The sequence below is a fragment of the Bombus affinis genome, chromosome 14 (genome assembly GCF_024516045.1).
Source record: "Bombus affinis isolate iyBomAffi1 chromosome 14, iyBomAffi1.2, whole genome shotgun sequence".
Lineage (NCBI taxonomy): Eukaryota > Metazoa > Arthropoda > Insecta > Hymenoptera > Apidae > Bombus > Bombus affinis.
In genome coordinates, this window is record NC_066357.1 from 2,756,213 (window position 1) to 2,778,519 (window position 22,307).

Here is a 22,307-nt window from a genome sequence, read left to right on the forward strand (position 1 = left end):
CTGAAGAATCGTCGATAAATTTAACGAGTTCGGAACGCAATCTACGAATAAAAAGTTCAATAGAGAGTTTCACTGAAACTTCAATTCATCTATACCGTACTATCTATATTACGAAGACTATATCATAAGAGCAGGGAATAACATAAAAGTGGAAATCGGCTTGTACGTTGTCAGCCAAGTAGTTCGAACCAACAGCGTCGTAACCATATAATTTCATCGTACATCGTTACATCGTAACCTTGTATCTCTGAAAAGCCTGCGCGCTACTTTAAAAAAATCCTCGAATAGGAGTACGTTTCAACGAGAAATTTGAATTGATACATCAAATGGTAATCGAACGATCGAATGTACGCTAGAACGAACAGATTCGGATAATCGCGTTTCTGCTGCGGTGAACTGTGTCGAGTGGACACATGCGCGCATAAACGAGTACGTATACGTATTAATGTACATATAGCATATTGTGTTTTTCAGCGTTGTCGATGACAGAACGCGATCTGTTCCGTGAACTAATTCGCCACGTAGACAGGAAGATCAATCCCGGCTTAAACAGGCTGACATGGAACACTGAATACGTGGACGCATACATCGAGGATTGCTTTAACCAAACGGCAAATGTACGCTTCGTTCTGTCCCTCCTCCGTTTCTGGTTACCGTCGCTATCGTCCTCTTCGTCCAACCTAAATCGGTCGGAAAGGGCGACGCCTATATTATGCGCTGCAGAAATTTATGCAACGAGTCCGGCTCTGTCCTGGCGAAATTAAATTTTGACCCAGCCAAGTGGGATATGTCCGCAGCCTTTGTTTGTTTAATTAAGCAAGAAGAGCGCGTGCCGGCGAAACGGAATAACAATAGCGGATATCCGAGGCCGCGTTTGCGGTCATTCGTTACCCTGTTCAAATCGACGGAATTTGGTCGAAGGACAAAGCCGGACACTTCATTGCCTTTTGCTAAACGGTGCGAAATTCACCCGTTTTTGGTATGGTGTCTTGTTCGACCTTGTTCGCTTCCTTGCCTTGGTCTAGTGACTCGAACAGCTTTGTAAAAAGAATCTTACTCTCACGAATGAATGTCGATAAGTAAATATATAGACACATATCTCGTTCGAGCAAAATTCTTAAATATTCCGACACACAGCAGGTGTCAGGGTTGTCAAAGATTCCTATCGTACATTCCGTCGTACAGTTTTCTCGATGTACGAGAAGTGGAAAGGTCGATTTCAATCGCACGTATTCTCTTACAGCTTCAAGAGTTCATCGACGTTTACAAAGAATCGAACCAAGATATCATGAAACTGTGTGAGAAGATTTGCGATACGTCGATGATCAAAATCAGGCAGAATTACACTTACGCTTTGGAGGATTTACAGCAAGAATTACTGAAAACCAGGTATGATTTGAATGGATCTAAAATGAGTATGGTAAATTTTGAAGGTAAAGGATGAATCATTGGATACGTATAATGAATTATTTAAGAGACGAAACTTTCGAAGTTCTACTGGGCTATCACAGAACTATCTTTCAGTATGTATTGGTTATTTTGGATGGATTTAAGGATGTTCTTGAAGACGTAAGTGTTCAAAAAATTGTTAAATATCATTTTTATTTGATTATTTTATATATTTATTTCTACAGTTCTTATATAAGACTAAAGCTTATAATACACAATTTGAATCACTCGTTGTCGAAAGCCAAACTGACCGCCCTCGTAAAAAGCAATCTTGATAACATAAATCGCCATACAGGGAGAATGTTCGCGTAGATGCGAACTTTTATGGGGACATAAAATCTCTCCAGGCATTCAGTGTCCAAATATTCGGAATATTTAGCATCCTTTCGGGTGTCTACACGGCCAAGTGTTTGTCCACTAGGAAAAAATATATATCATACGAAATATTTTATTAAAATGTCTCTTTATACTTCAAACGATGAACGTAGAAGAGAAATGTTGCTGAACGCGATGAAATAACAGCGAGACACAGCGTCGTTCTGTCCCGACGTTTTCATTCTCACCCAGAACTGCTCGTTTCTTCCTTGCATCGACAACAAATGCGGCCATTCACAGAGCAAAATCCGCACGAAGCATTCTCGCGTTATCCCTGTAGGCTATACGGTGCAATTCTTACGGCACTCCGAAAACCCGGACCAGACCGATATATCGCTGCGTGAAGCGATTGCCGTGAGGAACACACTTACTCGTTAATCCGGAAGTGCTGTTACACGCGTTATTTCCATTGTGATATGAAGATACACCAAGAAACATGGATAAATCAGTTTTTCTCTATTCACAATTATATGTAGTATCTTAAATTGTCTAGAGCAAAGAGAAGATAGTTACGTTTAGTTTTAGTTTAACAAGCAATACCCAATACAAAAACTGATTACAATATCTTCGTACGTCTTAGTCTAACACTCGGCTCCCAACTTCTGTCTTCTCAGGTCAAAAAATGCTGACTCCCAACTCTCGGATCCTTCTCCCACTCGTTTACTCATTTAGCTTTGACGTCACCAAGGCATACACTCTTACTTACACTCTCTCTCTCTTTCTTTCTCTCTTCCCCAGCATTCTTACGATTCTTAGTTTATATCTTAAATATACAATAGATCAAGCGTATACCCGCCTCTTTTTTGATACTACATATATAATATCGCGGATAAACCATTTGAGAAAAACCCGATGAACTACAGTACAGCAAAAAGTGAAAGTGCTGACGCGCCGGGAAGGATGGGAAATCCCAATGGGCCATGTGGCCCAGCAATATACCCGTGGTCTTTTTCAATTATCTATTGTTGTAAAGCTGTACGTGAGCATCTTGGGTCATTAACAGCTACGATACACGTGTGCGTGGTAGGAGTACTAAAACTGGTATAAAAGGACGTTTTGGTAGATAGAGTTAGTTAATGGCGAGTCGATTATTGAGAATTGGTCATAAGTTGTGAGTTGTGAGTTGTCACTCAGAAGTTAATTAGTTGTACAAATTTAGTTATTTTAGTTGTGTTGCGTTACTACATTAAGAAATAGCACTAATCAAATAACCATCGTCTTCCTGCTTCAATCACTTTGAATAAATCTGTCAAATAAATAAAGTTACTATAATTAATTTTGAATTTCATAATAGTTGACAGTTATTAATTTTATTGTTAGTTTATAACAATTATTAGTATTCCATAAAAATCTGTTAACAGTCTTTGCAAGAATGGAAGGTTTACTTAAGCAGGATGGACCTGCTCATAGGCGAGGCTTTCAAAATGTGCTTGGTCGCGTCTCTCGAGGTCATGTACGTTGCTCTTCATGGTGATGGTACTACGCCACCATCGCCGCTCATTTTGATACACGTAGAGCTAATCGACAACAAGGTAATTGTACGATATTCTTTTTCTATTATTATCCTATTTAAAATAGAAATTAAAACGGGAAGAGTCAGGATTGGAGGAAGAGATTGTGATTCTTTTATGTCTAGATAAAATTCCTGCCGGACCTGGCAAACATCGCCATGGAAGTTGCAGTGATCTTTGACAATCTTTTAGAGCCCTTGAAAAGAATAACTCGACTGATAGACAAATTCAAGTTCGATTTTCAAATTCCACCATTCTGGAAAATATACGAGAAAGATCCAGAATTGCTCGATCTTCAACAAAAACTCAACGACGGTTATATTCTCCCCTTCGTTCATACTTGTTCTTTTCCTTCGGAATGACTTTTATTGCAGTTACTATATTAAGTACAATAACTATTAATACAAATTTTCAGAGGTGAATGCCTGCTTCGTTCAGATGCAAAACTACATGAAAAATTGGGAACCGTTCCATGAAATTTGGGAAATAAATAGAGACATGTACCTTCAGAGGTATTTAAAAAATTTCACAAATATTCGCCTATGTCGTTGACCACTGTGAAAGCTATATGGATTTATATAATCCATGATTAGATACGAAAAATTGAAGCCTACCGCGGAGACGTTCGACTCGGATATCAGTAGATACACGATCATCGCCAATAACGTTCAGATGCAAGAAACAGTGATGACTGTGCACTTCCTCGACGTGAATGCCGATCGACTAAAAGGTGCCATCATCGAAGAATGCTCGATTTGGCAACAGAAGTTAATTGAACTTCTATTACGGCAAACCCAAAATATGGTACATCACGTGTATCACTATATCGCGGACAATTCTAAGAAGTTAGTACCACATAAATTCACCACATAATAATAACAAAAATCTTTGCGAGGCTGAAAATCTCCATGGAGTTTCCTAAACTGTCCTCACCCGGTACTATTAATCGTCTTTATATTAATCAAAATGTGAACGCATAGCCAAAATAGACATTCTGAGGCTATTAATGATCCATAACATAATCAAGCCGATATAATTGAATATAATGAAATTTATGGCGGCTCTGTGTAGCTCGTGTCTGTGGGTTCGCTATGCCCAAAGGACTCACGCAAGCGGGATTCAGCCGCGAAACCGCGGTCTGTGTCCCGGCGGTCCTCCCTGCGGGAAGATATAACCAAGTCCGAATCAAATCTAGAACGAGTCTAAATCAAACTTATCCCAAACCCAATTCGAAGTTATCCCAATTGCGCGACCTATGCTGCTGTATGCAGTCGATTTACAAAAATTTCTCCATAAATCATGCAACTCAATATCCTCCAAATCTCTAATATCTCTTATGTCCTCTAAATGATTATAATAAATTCCTGCGCAGATTTTTACTGCATTTAGCAACTAGTCGCAACTATAAATTTATTCGTTCGCAGAATAACGAAGGAGCCGACGGATCTTATCAGCATGCAATACACGATGCAGTTGTTTGAGAAGCTGAACGCCGATATTCCTCGAGAAGAAAGCGAATTCCCAAAGATCCGTTATCAATACGAGACTTTGGGTAAACCTTCAAACGATTCTTAAATTTCTTGTGCGAAAGAGCAGTGGCGAGACCGATAGCCCGTGAGATCAACGGTGTTCTTCTTATTGAGGAATGCCCGATAGGCTTAATTGTTACGTATTGTTCTTTTTCCCTTGCAATTTCTATTCGTTCCGTTTATTCAATCTAGAGAAATACGAAGTGGGCTTCACGTACGATTTCATGCGGAAACTGCACGACATACAGCCTTCCTGGGCCGCCTATTTAGCTCTTCTTGAGGAATGCAAAGAGTCATTGAAGGCAAAGAAGGCAAGTATTCGTCTATAAATTGTTTTGAAATTTATAAATTTATAAATGTTTACGAATTTTCATAAATATCTGCATATTCTATTTATATATGTAGTATCAAAAAAAGAGGGGGTTATACGCTTTGTTACGCTGCGAGGTTTTAGGATGGGTCGCGTTTCTGGCCGTCGCTCGCGGTCCTACAATGTCGCTTAGCTGCCCGACGAGGGCTCGTATCGACAAGCGTGTCACAGACGAAATCCGACTAAACAAAGCGATAAGATAGCGAAATTCCAAGCGCTTCCCATAACCAATAACATAAGCAATTCCCATAGCATGAGTGACCATCGGAATGACATCCGATCACTATCCGTTCTCCGAAATATATGATTGAAGCCTTTTCCCACTCCCACGAATAAAAGAATTTAAATACTCCAAGTCAGTCTTGAACAGTCACGCCTAGAGCTCAGAAGTGTATTGTAAACAAGAAAGAAATAAAGTTTCTTTTTTTTCTTAAATTTCTTTTTATATTACGCGACAAGCGCATAGTTGTCGCCAAGCAACGACATCCAGAAACGTCGATTTCGGTCTGTTGTTTCATCTACAAAGAAGGCGGCATACGTGATGATAGGCGCGAACGGTAGCGTGATCTGAGCGTAATGGGGGTCGTCTCCCGGAGAAGACCAAGAAATGATCAAAGGTCAGGTGGTCCTTTTTGAAAATTCTAAGAGTACACGTCGAGAGATCGGATGTATAAAGCCGCTAAGCTGAACGAACACGTTGACATTGTTTATCACTGAATAACCTGTCACGCTTTATCATTATATTCATCGTTATTAAATACACTAACTATATCAACCTGTTAACAAATAAAACATCCTTACTTGTCCTTGCACTAGACCTATTTAAGATACTACATATATGTGTTAAACTCTTACGGTATAATTATTTATTTTAGGAGGAATTCAAACAGATCCTACTGCAAGATGCCCTCATGTTCGAAGACGAAGTATTAGCTCAAGTGGCGAAATTTTTCGATACTGGGCCATTCACGTCTGCTTGGACGACGCAAGGTGAACGTATTCGTAACTTGGACAGTTATCTGAATTAGTAATCTAAATAAACCTCTCATATTCGTCAACTTATCATATATTTGTCACGTAATTTTTAATTGTGTTTAACTCCATCTTAATTCTAATTTTGAAAAGATGCGTTCACCTGGATAAGTTACACGGAACGGGAAATTTCGGCACTGAAAAAGAGAGAATCCAAGCTGAAAACGCAGCTTTTAGTGTTCGACATCAATCAACCAGATTCCCTCAAACTGATACAATTAGAGCAGGTAAAATAATAAACGTTCGCCATTCTTTTCGTATAGACGCACGAAAATTATTTTAATAGGACATGAACGCCATCCAATTGGTATGGGAGATCACTAGCGAATGGAACGATGCTTGGGAAAAATACAGGACGCAGAATTTCTGGAAGATTGAAATGGAAGAAATGGAGAATACCGCGAATATTCTCTTCAGGAAGCTGAATCGTCTTAGCAGGGAGCTCAAAGAAAAGAAGTGGGAGATCGTGGAACACTCGAGGCAATAATAGAAATTATCCTGTTCTATTCTGTCATTTTCTGCTTTTCTTAAAATCACATTTTCATTAATGATATAAAATTTTGAAGACCGCCGGTTCTTACTCCGATAACAAAATGCGTGGAATAACAAATTTTTCAGGGGGAGAGTGGATAGATTCAGGCGTACCCTTCCATTAATTACCAACCTGAAGAATCCGGCGATGAGGCCTAGGCACTGGACGAAAGTCAAAGAAATTGTAGATCGTGATTTCGACGAAACATCTGAGGATTTCACTCTCGATACCATCGCGGAGATGGAGCTGCAAAATTATGCAGACCAAATTGATGATATCTCAAACTCCGCTACTATGGAATTAGCTATCGAAATCGTAAGCGTAACAAGTTGAAAAAGGTATATTAGATGTAAGAAAGTAAAAATTAGGCAAATATACAAATATCTAATCGATCATAAATTGAATATAGCTTTATCTCGAATAACATATCGTAAAAGAAAAATTCAGGAATGTCTAAGTAGATAAAGAGATCCCGTCTCATGTTCATCAGGGCTTGAAAAATATTTCCGAGATCTGGCAAAACATGCCTTTAGAGATGATTCCTTACAAAGACAGCGGGATATTCAGGATAAGGTCTATCGACGAAATAATGCAATCTTTGGAGGATCATCAAATTCAATTATCAGCGATGAAGGCAACGAGGTTTGATAAACTGACGTGCTTCAAGGGAAACTCGATGGGATACTATGTGTAAGTGTTACAGGTTCGTTGAACCGTTTGCCGAGGAAGTTGATTACTGGGAGAGAACCCTTTCGACCATCGGGGAGGTTCTCGAAACGACCCTGTTAATTCAGCGCGGCTACATGTACATGGACAACATATTCACCACGGAAGACATCCGAAAACAGCTCCCTAAGGAAACCAGCGAATACGACAAACTGACAAGACAGTGGATCGCAATTACTTCGCGGATGGCATCCTACGGTTTGGCATTAGAAGCCACTCATAATCCACGTATGTATTGTGAGAAAACTAGCATACGGTGAATGACGAAAGTCTACATACATCTATCGAATTTTGCGTATCCGACTTAACGACAGAATTAAAAACGCACTTTGTTGTAAATTATTTATATCTACGTATTTTAATGTATTTCTGAAAGGAATTGGGAGGATTAAAAAATTAACTCACGAAAATCATGGAACAAAATTAAAGAAAACTTTCTTAAGCGGCTGTAAGAAAGAACATAAGCGAAAGAAAAACAAAGTAGGCGTATCTAATAAAATCGTCCAAACATAAGACGCGTAATGCATTGTAATTCGAACAGGCTGTTCGGAATATTCAGGCGAATCGAACAAGCGCTAGGAAAGAAAAAGAAGAATGAAAAATGTACGACACGTCGTCGTCGTCGTCGTCGTCGTCGTCTGTTGGAACGTGAAAAGAAAAAAAAGGGAGGGCAAAGCCGCGTACCGACACGAAGACCGCGCTATAAAATAATATAAATCTGGTCCACCGGAAGCATTTGCATTTTTCCTCCGACTCGGCTCACCTAATTTCTCTCTTGTCTTCGTAGCTGGTCTGCTGGAACTCCTGAATAAACTCAATGACAAGCTCGAATCGATGCAACGTGCTCTGGAACAGTACTTGGAAACCAAACGACACGTGTTTCCAAGGTTTTACTTCATTTCTAACGACGATCTACTGGAGATCTTGGCGAATGCGAGGAGGCCCGAACTGATACAACAACATATTAAGAAGCTCTTCGAGAATATTAAATTTTTGACCACAACTAAGGTAAATTTAACTTGTTAGTTGAATTTATATTCATTGCTAAAAAAAAAAGATATGGGTATTTATCTGTCGAATTACACGTGTTTCTCATTAAGAATGTCTTCGTTGTAAGTATTGGACTGTTTGAAAAATTCATAACGTTTCTCGTTCATTCTAGTAGATTTATTTCATTATATTGTATATTATAATATACCTAATGATATTTCGTGTGACTTTGTAGTCCATAATTGGAAAGAATTTGGCTACTGCGATGAACTCTAACGAAGGAGAATGTATCGATTTTAACGTGCCCGTTGTTCTGGAGGGTCAGGTCGAGAAATGGCTCTGCGATGTTGGTAAGATGTTTCTCTTATGATAATTGTTTCGATAAAAATCAGTTTGAAAAAATACTGATAAACTAAACTCTGTTTCAAAATTATCACCATTAATATCTTAACGATGGGAACTATGACGCAGCAACTTTACGTACAATCAAACTGTATGGAAGTAAAAAGACCCAAACATCTATCATCCATCTCATTCGACAATCAAATTTGACACTGTACGAGTGCATCCGGCAATGAAAAAAAAAGGTCAGCCTGGTATCGTTCGGGCCGCTTTTATCCGGCGTTTTCAAGGGGCCATTTGGCAACAATTTTTCATGAAAGGCATGCAATTTGTACGGGATGGAAGGGCATAGCGCGGGAACGATAGCGGTAGGGGTAGATCGTGCAGTGGAACGACGGGAAAAAAAGGGCATGGAAATGAAAGAAAAAAATAAAAATGGCGATTTCGCAGAGACCGCGATGAGGACCAGTCTGCGCGAGATGCTGAAGCAGTGTCGTAGCGCGCTGCGAAAAATGTCCACGAAACGCGACAGGTGGGTGAAAGAGTGGCCAAGCCAGCCTGGAATTACGTCCACTCAGATCCAGTGGACGACCGACTGTACCCGTACTCTTCAACACTGCAAGTGAGCCTCACACATGCTGCTCTGGATGAAAATTTAGCGACGACGTTGGTTACAGCAGTCTGTAACCAGGACGATGGACCTGAAATTGAGGGGGCGATGGGTATGGCTGAAAAGAGAGGAAAAGGGGTGATAAAGATAAAGGGATAGAACAGAAGGAAAACCGAATCTAACGGCTTAAAGGCTGCCTTTGCTTTGTTGGAGACAGACTGAACGAGGGAGGAACGGAGAACGAAGACGCGGGCAGAGGGAAAGTGAAAGATACGGGAGTTGGATTCGCGAATAAAGGGACACGGTAACTCTAATAAGGGGAATTTTGCATATTCCGGCTCCCGTGTTACGATCCACAGTCACACCGACCTAGCTAAACACCCTTCCTCCCTCGTTTGCATATACTAGCCGTACTGCGAATAATTTAACCCACACCCAACGGTGGAGAAGGAAATCCCTACGTCCCGGGACCCTGTTCCAACGTTCGTCCGCGGGTAGAACAGCTATCCGGGTCTGGGTGCACCCAGAACCTTCTCGTTGGCCACGGGGATGTTACTCTCGTTGAAAGAAATAAAGGGATACAAAGGTGTCGGACAAAGAGGCTGATTATGCCGCTTGCGAGGGGGAAAAATTTCCTTCAGCTACGACGCTTTACTGGTAGAAAGTTAAATGTAGATGCGGAGAGGTGATACTGTCTGACGAGGATAATTAATGACTTTTCCTTTTTGGATAGTCTTTGAATTTTTTTACGAACGATTTTGTGGATTGCGTAGTACTAACGTTAGATAGATCAGAAGAATGTTGTAACGATAAGAGAAAAAGGGTTTCGCTTGAATTTACTAATAACGGGTAATAAACATATTTCAAGGCTGGTGGACTCGAGAAGGCCGCTGAAAAAGCTACGAAAACGACAGAACCAGGCATTAAGCAAGTATACGGAAGCGATCAGAGGCGAACTAACCCATCTTCAACGATTAAAGTTTAAGGCGATCGCGGTGATTGAGATCCACGCGAGAGACGTTATCGAGAAAATGTACCGAGCTAGTAAGTGATCTATCCAATTCCTAATCCAGTCAGCTTCCAATCTAACCAAATCTTGTATCTTTTTTGTTTTCTTCTTGTCCTTGGTCAAAATCTTCTTAAAAACAATATATCACAAACAGCTATATCAAACAGTATCGGAATAATATTTTAACAAATGTTCCCTTTTGCTGTATAGCTTAAGACTTGTTCACGATGTTATATTCGCGTTATAACGTTAGAACGACAATACGGTTTTCAACGGATGGTCGTCTGTCCCCCAGAATCTCGTAAATTCATTGGGCTGTATCGAGTCGAAAATAGATGAATAGCCAGATAGATTGGAGCGTGTATTATCCTTGCATCCCTGGAAACAATTTAGCCCGCGCCATCGGCAAATATTGCTAAGTGAACAGGTGCAACGTTTGTCCAATGTATTCCGTAAATTCGCGCGTCAACGATTTGTCCGGGGACGCGTCGCCAATTAATGCGATTTCGTGAATTAAACTAATATACGAGGGGTCGACTGATTTCAATGTTTCATCACGCACGACGCAATTCGAACAGGATTGTCGAAAATACGTTTTCGTTGCAAAGCCGATTTTCGACCTCGTTTACAGACTGCAGAGACGTGTCCGCCTTCGAATGGCTATCACAGCTGAGATTCTACTGGGACAAAGATATCGACGATTGCATCGTCTGGCAGACGAACACGTATTTTGTCTACGGATACGAGTATCTTGGAAACACGGGACGTTTGGTGATAACGCCGCTCACCGATAGGTATATTCAATTTCCTGTGGTTTATGGTAAAAAAAAAAAAAAGAATAGCATTGGATAAAGAAACGAATCTTTTGGGAAAGAACAAATCGGTGTTATTATGCTGGAAATCTAAATCATATTATAATAGCCTTAAGCCTAGTACCTGCAACAGAATTTATTTATTTTAACTTTCTACGAAAACAAGATATGCATATTATCGATATATCAAAATTCGACCCAAATTTAACACAAAACGTCAGGGTAATGCGCATCAGTTCAAATATCGCTCTTAAGGACAACCCTTTTCTCGAGGCGCAAACTTATAAGCTACTTGTCATTATGATTGACAACAGGAAACAGGGTCACGCGTGAAAACGATTACACGCGAGTCGGTGCTGTGATATGAGATATTATAATTAGGTCAGAAGTCGCGACGATTACCGATGGCGTGCGAGTTTACAATTACGCGCAATCTATTACCCTCGTCCTCGAAATATTAACTTCGTTAGACGTAATGAAACAAAGCATACATGACACCGACTGTAATTCGGGACTAAATTGCTTGAAACTTCAGCTACGCGCAATATGAGGTTTGGTTCACCTGAAGTCGCCATTGATTCCTGTCTCAAACTATTAAATGGAGAAGAGTTGCTAACTACTCAGATTGGCAATCTCGTGGATGTAGTAATTTCTTTGTCCAAAGAAATTCTCTAAAAATTCACACCCACCAGTATGTGGAATATGCAAAGTAGTTTCATTCGCTTCGTCCTGTTCCACTGATTCTACAATACTTAAAATAAGGATAGCTAAGTGAAGATATTTAAACAATCTGAAAGCCTCGTACAATAAAATTTCGTTACTATCATCGTCTATTAGGAGGAATATTAACGAAACTATGGAGACAAGCGTCTTTGACTCGTTGAAGGTAATTCGTTTTTAGTGACTGTTTCGCATGTGTCGTTGCCTGATCGAACGCTGACATCCGAGTTTTCTCTCATGATTAATGAACTTACACCAAAATCCAAAGAGCTCGTCTCTTCTCTTCTACGGGGTTGCGAGAATCTCGTTGATTAACGTTAATTACATCTCCGCTGATGTTCCTCCGGTGAAAATTTGTCGCTTGAACGTTTCTTCGCGAATGTCCACGAAGTTTCGCGAACTTTCGAGGATCATACTCGTCGTCTTGAGTCCAAGAACCATCGTTGATTAATGTTGATTATACCCTTTCGAGAACGTTTCCCAACTTAAACCAGCCTCCTTACCCTCTCGACAAACATCAAAACGATCATTGACTTTTTAACAAATTCGTGTCCTTTCCGCCGTCTTCGACATCGATGATATTAATATGTTACTATCGTTTATTCTCATTGTTTATTTCTCGTAGTTGATCGAATGCTGTGATCGTTCGAGGTTGGTTGGCATTTGCACGAAGTGCACCGATTAATAAAACTAACTAGCTCAAAGAACCATCCACGACTGTGAGAAATAACTGTTAAAACGATTGCTAAAAACTAGAGATGACAAGTAAGTAAAAAGTAAAAATCGTAGAATTTTTAAAAGTTTGTGCTAGAGGATGTACGTTGAATTAGGTTGAAATGTTTGACTAAGCAACACTTGATCTTAACGATTTTACACGTAGTATATCAATTATATCTGGAGTCTATCGTTACCAGACGAAAAGTAGAGAAAATTCGCCACGACAAAATCCTACGGATCTCCAAACGCAATTTCCTTGGTCCAGCAATGCGGACATAAGCTCAGCTTGTGTACAGAACCGCGTAATATACGTCAGTTAGGACAGGATGCGATACAATCTCTCATGGTGGTTGTTATCGAGAGGGAAGAGCAGTTTGCGCGACAAGGGACATCAAAGGAAACGGATCGAGGGGTTTGGAGGACAGCAACGCCAGCTCAGAGAGGATACTTAACGCGGTATCGATTTAATCGCGATAAAAGGGTTCGAGCCGCTCGGCTCTAATTTATGGACAGGGCCGGCCGTCCCGATACATTTGTTCTCCGGTTCCGAGAATTTGTCTTGCGGAAAGAAGAACGCAACGCGCCCTCCGAGAAGCACGATTCCTCGTAGTAGTACGTCGCGTCCCACCCTTACAGCCGTCGTCGACTCGCCCCTTACTCTAGAAACGGATTAAACGATGAATCGCTGCGTGTTCGAATTTGTGGAAACGTTCAACTAGAGATCGGAGATGCTATAATGTCTGAAAATACAAATTTTTGGCTCGTCTTGCCGAATAATTTATTATAAATTCTTCAACTATTTTATTTCACTCAAGATCGTAAAACTATAAAAACGAAGAGGCTACTAAGATATACAGATTATACTCTGTTTAATGTTAAAGCAAGTTTAATGTTGTATGCACCATGCTTAATATGGTTATAATATGAAACATGATACGATTCGAATTATCGACTCGATCTAATAACTGTCATAATAAATTAATAGCGGCCCTTTGAGAATAATTCTATTTCGATGGTAGGTGTTACATAACTCTCACCACAGCTCTACACTTGTATCGTGGTGGCAGCCCCAAGGGACCGGCTGGTACAGGGAAAACCGAGACCGTGAAGGATCTAGGAAAAGCACTGGGATTCAATGTGATCGTGCAGAACTGCTCCGAAGGGCTAGATTACAAAAGCATGGGCAGATTATTCTCTGGACTGGCTCAGACCGGCGCATGGGGCTGCTTCGATGAATTTAATCGGTAAACGAGAAAGGTCATCCAGTTTCTTTATATTGGTTTCCCATGCTCTCTCGTTATATCCACGCAAAACTATGTCATCTTGAAAATAGTTGTGTTTTCGAAACATTGACTTTGTCAAAACTACATTTCGCTGGTTTCGATGTTGTTTGGCCTTTGTGCAATGACACTTGATGGTCACTACAATTGAATTCGTTTTCTCCGCAATAGCATAAACATCGAGGTGTTATCGGTGGTTGCACAACAGATACTATCGATTCTCTCTGCGCTCTCGCAGAAACTCACCAGGTTCGTGTTCGAGGGCTATGAAATATCGCTGGTGCACACCTGCGGCGTCTTTATCACGATGAATCCAGGTTACGCAGGTCGCACTGAACTGCCTGATAATCTGAAATCCATGTTCAGGCCAATTTCAATGATGGTGCCTGACAGCGGCATGATCGCCGAGATCAATTTGTTCTGCGAGGGTTTCGAACAGACGCGAATTCTCGCCAAGAAGGTTCGTACAATCCTTCTGTGAAATATATCCTTTTATGAGATTCGAATCTATTTTCCTCTTCTTACTTTCTTCTTTGTAGGTTTTCACGTTATACACGCTGGCTCAGCAACAATTAAGCAAACAATTTCATTACGACTTTGGTTTGAGGGGAATAGTGACTTTAACGAGATATGCAGGAAAAAAGAAGAGGCTTTATCCGAATCTGCCAGACGAGGAAGTAAAATTACAGAGAATACGTGTTCTGATGAATAATTTGCATATATAATTCAATAACAATTCAAATTCTTATTGGTATATGTATCTCAATCTTCAGATGCTTCATTCGTTAGACTTCGTCAGGACACGAAACCACTGTAACGATAGCTTAACCATTCCCTTTTTTCGTTCTTTTCTTTACAACAGCAAAACCACATAAGGACAGAAAAATCCAATTTTCCATCGCTTCAGCCTTTCATCATTTTACGCTACAGTCAATCCCCGCCCTTTATACCTTTACTTTGCCATTTTTCTCTCGATTACCACTTTGTTTACACTCCTCTCTCTAAAACAGTTTTTACTCTGTCGCCACACACCGTGTTCGAGATAGATTCGAGACTTACGCGACTACGTTTATCCGGTCGCTTTACCGCGATAAACGTGGCGCGATCGTTCGATCCGGCATTAGACGTTACGTGATCGGTAAAACGAGGGAACGATGAAAATATATGGTGAATCGCGCGCAGGTGATCATTCTTGCCATGAAGGATATGAACATCGCTAAACTCACCTCGGACGACTTGCCGTTGTTCCTCGGTATCACCAGCGATCTCTTCCCCGATGCGGAGATACCAACAGTGGATTACAGCGAAATTATCGGTTACATAACCAGGGAGGCCATCAAACTGAAGCTCCAGGTAATCTCGAACGCCTCCGCCCCTTACGTCGAACGCAGAACGACGTGCTGATCTTTAAAGGCGTTTATTTTTTAATAAAAGAACCTTCGATCGAGGAAATATTACCATGTTCGTCAAAATGGTAATCTTTAGTACTTGCATATTGCACGCTGACAATCAGAATCCAAAGATTCGAGCTGAGAATAATGTACTCTATAAATTACAAAACTGCTCCATACATCCTTACAGATATCGATTTTTTCATTGCGCGTTAACTTTTAAAAACGAATTTTATTGCGTCGTAAAATTCTATAGCAGCTACAATAAAGAACACGATCAACGCGTCTGTATATATGCATCTATTCCTCCTCAATTTAATCTTAAAAATATATTTCACGCTAAAGATCCGATTACCCTTAATTGGACTATCAAAGCGGGCGAAAATCAACTGGAATCTCAATTCGGTCCCGAATTTCAATCGATCGTCTTCAGACGCCATTAACGTCGCAATCTAGGAGGCTGCGTGAACTTCTGGAAGTGCACGCGCACCAGTTTGCACAGCTAACATTGTTTACAGCCTATTCCCCTGATACTGACGAAAGTTATCGAGCTGTACGAGACGATGAATTCGAGGCACTCGACGATGATAGTGGGCGAGTCGAACACAGCGAAGACGGTTACATGGAAGGTGTTACAGCACGCGATGACGAGCATGAAGAACGACAAGAAACCAGGATACACCGCCGTTCATGTCTATCCCATTAATCCAAAGGCGTTGAGCCTCGCTGAACTTTACGGCGAATACAATCTCACCACTGGCGAATGGCACGATGGCGTTATATCGTCGATCATGCGAAAAACCTGTTCCGGTACACAGAATTCTTTATATTTTTTGGCTACCACGGTTTGGTCGCGGCAAATTGGACAAAGTCGACAGAGTCTCGTTACTTTTGACAGACGATAGCCCTGACACGAAATGGATCCTCTTTGACGGTCCAGTGGACGCTGACTGGATCGAGAACATGAACAGCGTAATGGACGATAACAAGGTACGCTTCCTGAAAGTTCTACTTTCTCGAAAAATCCAGATATTATTTAGGGAATTTCTCTTAGTTAATAACTTTTGAATAAAAGAAAATTTATATTTAAAGGGAGGCGTCTAGAAGTTTATAATTCTGCTTTTTTTAAAGTTACAAGTAATAAATTAACAATTATTGATTACTAAATTGTATAGGTTATTATGAAATAAACGTGTCTATAGGTTTTAACTCTCATAAATAACGATCGAATCACTTTGCCGAATCAAGTATTGCTATTATTCGAGGTCCAAGACCTCGCTGTCGCCTCTCCAGCGACGGTTTCGCGGGCTGGAATGGTATATAACGATTACAAAGACCTCGGTTGGACACCTTACATGCACAGCTGGCTTCAGAAGTTTCAACGACAGACAGAATTCGTAGAAGAAGTAAGTCGCCTAGTCTTATTACAAACTTTGATAGAAAAAGTCAAATTAGAGATGTGAAATTGATACGACAACTAAAGTGAAATATATACTGCAGATGAAAAAATTGTTCAGTGCCCACGTGAACGATACTTTAGAATTTAAACGACGAAAATGCGAGGATCTTGTCCCAGTTCCCGAACTAAACGCCGTTCAATCATTATGCAAGCTTCTAGAAGTGCTTGCCACTGCTGAAAATGGGGTTGAGTTCACGGGAGACGTAGACATGTTCGCCAATATTTGCAGAATGTGGTTCTTCTTCTGGTATAATTTTTTAAAAAAGATCTCACATCCAAAAGACGCAATTTTTAGATCTAATTTTACAGAGACTTGATTTTGTGTTAGTTTGATATGGTCTATTTGTGCGTCGGTTAACGAAGAAGGTAGATTTAAGGTGGACAATTTCATACGAGAGATCGAAGGCACGTTCCCACTGCGAGACACTGTATACGAATACTTTGTAGACTCTCGACTACGATCGTTCGTTTCCTGGGAAGAAAGATTGCCTCCGGTATGGAAAATTCAGCCAAGGTAATTTTAAACAATTTACATTTTATTATCTTTCCAAGACTTTATTGGTTCTTCTAAGATTTTCCAACGAAAGTGTATGTTTCTATTTGTGCTCCTGTATTACACTATCGTATACCAAAAGAATTTTATTTCTCTGAAAAAGGAAATTAAAATCACCGTATATTTTTTGAAAAAAAAGATATTATAAAGTAAAACGAATAAAATAACTATGAATAATTCGACATACCAGGATGCCGTTCTACAAGATAGTAGTGCCGACCGTAGACACAGTTCGATACGAGTTCATCGTGAACTCGCTGCTAAAGAACCAATTCCCAGTTCTTATAGTAGGTCCCGTAGGCACGGGAAAGACGTCAATACTCCAGTCGGTATTAAACTTCCTAAACGAGGAGAAATATAGCGTGCTGACTCTGAACATGTCCGCCCAGACGACTTCGAAGAACGTACAGGTGAACCCGCGATTTCCTACGAAAGATTTGCTCGTTAAGGAATGCAAACGATGTATTTGCATCGGGACAAGTTGGCGAAGTTTCGCATGTTTTAGGACACAATTGAGAGCAGACTCGAGAAACGCACCATACGTGTATACATTCCTGCAGGCGGTAAAACTCTGATCGCCTTTATGGACGACTTTAACATGCCTATGAAAGAGATATACGGCTCGCAGCCGCCATTGGAATTAATTCGGCAGTGGATAGGATACGGTTTCTGGTACAATCTCGTTAATTTTAACAATTGAGCTCATAATATTTTATTACATAATATTGTTTGATGAATGTGTCAAGGTACGATCGAGAGAAACAAACACAGAAATTTATACAGAAATTACAATTAATGGCGGCCATGGGTCCCCCCGGAGGAGGTCGAAACGTTATTACGAATCGCTTGCTGACAAAGTTTAATGTAATTAATATGACGTTCCCGGTCGAGAAGCAAATCATCAGAATATATGGGTCGATGTTGAATCAACATTTTGGTGAATTCCATGCGGAAGTAAAGGGAATATGTTAGTAGACGTATCATTTCGTCTTATGGGGTCTTTATTGAAAAAGATGTTCCATTTTTAATTTAAAACTATCGTAAGTAAGAAATTAAACAAAGAGTGTTCCTCTTAATCAGCCAACGAAATAACACTTTCCACCATCGGCTTGTATAACAAAGTGATCAGCAAGATGTTGCCCACGCCAGCAAAGATACACTATCTGTTCAATCTAAGGGACATATCGAAGGTAGGAACGTTACTTTGGGACCTGTATTTTCTCGGTGACTCAATCTTCGATATTTTTGCCAAACAGGTTTTCCAAGGTCTGCTACGAAGTCATAAAGATTACCAATTTTCCAGGCAAACCTTCCTTCGTCTATGGGTGCACGAGACGTTCAGAGTCTTCTCCGATCGATTGATCGACGAAAAGTAAGCGAATCTCAAAAAATCTTCCCGAACACTTTCTCAGAATTCAGAAACGAATCTTTTTCTTCTTCAGAGACAGAGAATGGTTCGTAGATCAAATTGGCGAACAACTTGGGAAACACTTTGAATTGACTTTCCAGAATATCTGCCCCGAAAAACGATGTCCCTTATTTGGTAAGTTGAATTGACCCATCAAGGGCCAAACGATAGTTTATTTAACGAAAGAGGTATTAAACGAATCCGTGGAATTTCCTTTCACAGACACAATGTTAAAAAAATAGAATTTGAATATAAATTGATTGTAAAAAAAAGTTGCAAATGAAATGTTGTGTTAGTACGGTGTGATCCTTAATGGATTCTGAAGAAAGATACCGAAGTATTCCTAAGTTGAACTTAATCTGGCCACTGTTTAACCCTAGCTCCGTGTAATCCAGGTCTAACTTGGGTTAAACCTGAATCAGTTTATTCGAATGTAACGCGAATCTAATCCAGACTTAATCCACGACACTCGCAGGTAGTTTCATGAACGTTTGGGACATATACGAGGACCTTACGAACCTTACTGCCGTGAGGACTTATATAGAAAATCAAATGGACGAATATAACGCTTCCAGTGGCGTGGTTCGCATGAATTTAGTTCTTTTCCATGACGCGATTGAACACATCTGCCGTATAGTTCGCGTGATCTCTCAAGTCAGTAATGATTCTTATAAATCTAGAATAATAAAACTAGTTAAGCTAATTAGAAAAATGCATTAGGTCGCGTGGAAATCGATTTGATTAAATTCGTGATGCGAATGATTATTTTCAAAAATAAAGGATAACAATGAAATTATCACGATAGAAAATGATATGAAATATCTTTCGACAGCCCCGTGGTAACATGCTGCTAATAGGGATCGGCGGAAGCGGAAGACAATCTTTATCCCGAATCGCGAGCTATATATGCGAACTGACCACCTTCCAGATCTACGTTACAAAAAACTACAAACTACCCGAATTCCGCGAAGACCTGAAAGTCCTATACTCAAAAACAGGCGTGGAGGAAAAACCTACGACATTCCTCTTCAACGACACGCAAGTGACCGAGGAGCAATTTCTAGAAGTAATAAACAGTATACTGAGTACGGGAGAAGTAGCCAATCTCTACAAGAGCGATGAGATAGAAGAAGTATGTTTCCTGCCGATACCAAATTTCATCCACTTCCTGTTCTTTTCTATCGAATCCCATTTGTAATATCTATTTTCCATAATGAAATTCTTGATTATGGATCTAAAACGAATCGAAAGACTTGTACATGCATAAATTCTTCCTGTCCTTCTGTGCGACAGATTAAAAAGAAGCTGACAAAGGAAGTAATACGTGCTGGACGAGTACCAACGACAGAAGCGATCTATTCGTTGTTGATCGAGCGGGCGCGTGCCAATATGCACTTGGTGGTATGCATGAGCCCGATCGGAGACGCGTTCAGAAACAGATTACGCCAGTACCCGAGCTTGATCAACTGCACGACCATCGATTGGTTCCTGGAATGGCCGAGGGAAGCCCTCCTCGAAGTTGGCAACAAGTTCCTCATGAATCTCAATCTGACGCTCACTATCACCGGTGAAAATAAAGCGGTTGGTCTTCGACTGCGCCTTCTACCGCCCCTTTCCGGCCGATCGATTCCATTCGATTCCGATTTCTCCGGAATCGAGACACCGCCTCTAAAGAGAAAGAGAGAAGGAAGGGTGAACCACATTCACGTCCTCTCTATTTCGTGGAATCCGATTATTTTCCTCTCGACAACTCACCCTCGTCCCGTCTGGCGAACTTCCTTCCGAAATGCAATCGTCGAGAACGTTTCCGGCAATCAGACGCTTAATATTTTTGAATTTGCCCCGATCATGTATCCTCCTTCGAGTGTTCGAGCATGGAACACCGGCGACAGGAATCCCAGATTTCTCTTACTCTTTGTTCTTATCTTCTACTTCTAATTTGCTTGCTTGGTAGTTTTCAAGTCACTTTCGAGTTAAATATTTGTCAAATTATTTGTATATTTATTTGAAAACAGATTATTTAAAGATTAAATGGAACTATTTCGCTTTAAAAATTCTATCTTTCCGTCCTCGCTCTTTTTCCTTTATTTGTATGTTGTTCCTTGGTATCGTGTGGTTTTCTAGGCATATTAAACATATAAGCATAGTTATGAGGTTAAATGGAAATTTGATGAATTGTACGATCAATGTTAGAGCTTACATCGCAGAACCAAAATGTTCTACAGGAACCTCGACAATCGGCGACAGCGATTCCTTTGCCACCGCTTCAAGAGCGAATGCGGGATGGAATCGCGGCTATCTTCTCTCTGATCCATAAGACCGTGTCAGAGTTTTCCAGCAGAATGGCTGCTGAGATGAAGCGCTACAATTACGTGACACCAGTGAATTTCCTCGAACTAGTTGCTGGATATAAAACGTGAGTCTCTGCCACGCTAGCCAACAAAATCTCTTTAACAAGGGTTTTCATTGAAAAATTCACGAATCTCCTTGCAAAGTGAAACCACAAAAATCTTTGTAATAATATTGGTGAAGTTCTGTAATTTTCTGCGTAGTAAACATTCGTAGATATTATTTGAAATATTCTTCTTCTCGTCGCAATTATTTAAAGGTATTTTTGAAGATGCGCGTGATTTAATAAAACTTGTATAAAAATGGAAAATAACTTGAAAACGAGAGGCAGCAAGGTAAACGACACGTCATGTCAGTTGGGTGACTCTCGGTTTCAGAATGCTGGCGGAGAAGAGGGAGGACTTGGCGATCCAGGCGAACAAACTTCGCAACGGTCTCTCGAAGATCGACGACACCCGCGTTAAAGTGAACGAAATGGCTACGGAACTGGAAGTCACACAGGAGCAGGTTCATAAATCTACCAGGGAATGCGAAGAGTTTCTGGTAACGATCGGTACGTGTCATCCTCTCAACGCTGATGTATCGTCATTAAGTGCAATTAGATCGATCCAAGGAAAATTCACGCGATCTTGACCCACGTAATAATTCACTTGTGCTAATCTTCCTTTCAGAAACGTAAAACCTTAACACTATATATATTCTAATTTAATAATAAAAATTCTATCACTTAAAATATTTAAAATACCCAGAATATACTTAAAGCTGAGAAACCGTCTCTGTTCCAATTATCACGTGATTTAATAGTGAATCAGCGTCGCGACGCAGACGAGACACAGAAGACAGTGGCCGCGCGTTCGCAGCGGATCGGTGAAGAACAAAAGGAGTGCAAGAAACTCGAAGAAATCGCTCGAGCTGATCTCGCAACTGTTGAACCTGCTCTGAACGAGGCCATGAAGGTACCTTCCCCAACATTAATTCTTCTATCGTCTCGGTAATATCGTTCCGGTTCGTTTGCTACTGGTGATTAAGCAGCGCGCTACTTCGCCGTGAATCGAACGGTGTTACGCCTCGAATATTCGGTAAAATGGTGAATTCGATGGCGAACCCCGATATACGTCCTTATTATTTGCAGCCGTCGCGTCC

General features: G+C 40.5%; 1 protein-coding gene and 1 long non-coding RNA gene across 2 annotated transcripts in view; one reads left to right on the top strand and one right to left on the bottom strand.

The window, feature by feature from the left end:
- LOC126924253 (dynein axonemal heavy chain 2) overlaps positions 1–22,307 on the top strand; it is a 40,299-nt gene that overhangs the window by 8,724 nt on the left and 9,268 nt on the right. The window contains exons 6-46 of the mRNA XM_050738540.1: positions 475–617; positions 1,244–1,389; positions 1,476–1,569; positions 3,186–3,356; positions 3,461–3,650; positions 3,751–3,847; positions 3,929–4,180; positions 4,760–4,887; positions 5,057–5,175; positions 6,110–6,224; positions 6,360–6,493; positions 6,553–6,746; positions 6,885–7,113; positions 7,289–7,440; positions 7,502–7,752; positions 8,312–8,532; positions 8,750–8,864; positions 9,307–9,478; positions 10,335–10,510; positions 11,107–11,269; positions 13,744–13,968; positions 14,176–14,464; positions 14,544–14,681; positions 15,187–15,357; positions 15,914–16,205; positions 16,294–16,385; positions 16,598–16,801; positions 16,896–17,101; positions 17,183–17,368; positions 17,598–17,817; positions 17,913–18,079; positions 18,154–18,374; positions 18,488–18,597; positions 18,664–18,779; positions 18,850–18,950; positions 19,291–19,469; positions 19,648–19,947; positions 20,109–20,396; positions 21,041–21,231; positions 21,542–21,717; positions 21,969–22,120. Of these exons, the coding sequence (XP_050594497.1) occupies positions 475–617; positions 1,244–1,389; positions 1,476–1,569; positions 3,186–3,356; positions 3,461–3,650; positions 3,751–3,847; positions 3,929–4,180; positions 4,760–4,887; positions 5,057–5,175; positions 6,110–6,224; positions 6,360–6,493; positions 6,553–6,746; positions 6,885–7,113; positions 7,289–7,440; positions 7,502–7,752; positions 8,312–8,532; positions 8,750–8,864; positions 9,307–9,478; positions 10,335–10,510; positions 11,107–11,269; positions 13,744–13,968; positions 14,176–14,464; positions 14,544–14,681; positions 15,187–15,357; positions 15,914–16,205; positions 16,294–16,385; positions 16,598–16,801; positions 16,896–17,101; positions 17,183–17,368; positions 17,598–17,817; positions 17,913–18,079; positions 18,154–18,374; positions 18,488–18,597; positions 18,664–18,779; positions 18,850–18,950; positions 19,291–19,469; positions 19,648–19,947; positions 20,109–20,396; positions 21,041–21,231; positions 21,542–21,717; positions 21,969–22,120 (7,286 nt within the window). The remainder of the gene's footprint in view (positions 1–474; positions 618–1,243; positions 1,390–1,475; positions 1,570–3,185; positions 3,357–3,460; positions 3,651–3,750; positions 3,848–3,928; positions 4,181–4,759; positions 4,888–5,056; positions 5,176–6,109; positions 6,225–6,359; positions 6,494–6,552; positions 6,747–6,884; positions 7,114–7,288; positions 7,441–7,501; positions 7,753–8,311; positions 8,533–8,749; positions 8,865–9,306; positions 9,479–10,334; positions 10,511–11,106; positions 11,270–13,743; positions 13,969–14,175; positions 14,465–14,543; positions 14,682–15,186; positions 15,358–15,913; positions 16,206–16,293; positions 16,386–16,597; positions 16,802–16,895; positions 17,102–17,182; positions 17,369–17,597; positions 17,818–17,912; positions 18,080–18,153; positions 18,375–18,487; positions 18,598–18,663; positions 18,780–18,849; positions 18,951–19,290; positions 19,470–19,647; positions 19,948–20,108; positions 20,397–21,040; positions 21,232–21,541; positions 21,718–21,968; positions 22,121–22,307) is intronic.
- LOC126924260 (uncharacterized) lies at positions 17,375–20,703 on the bottom strand. Its single transcript, XR_007713470.1, has 4 exons — positions 20,571–20,703; positions 20,268–20,483; positions 17,595–17,833; positions 17,375–17,501 (listed from the first exon to the last, which is right to left on the bottom strand). It is a non-coding gene; the product is annotated as an uncharacterized LOC126924260 (long non-coding RNA).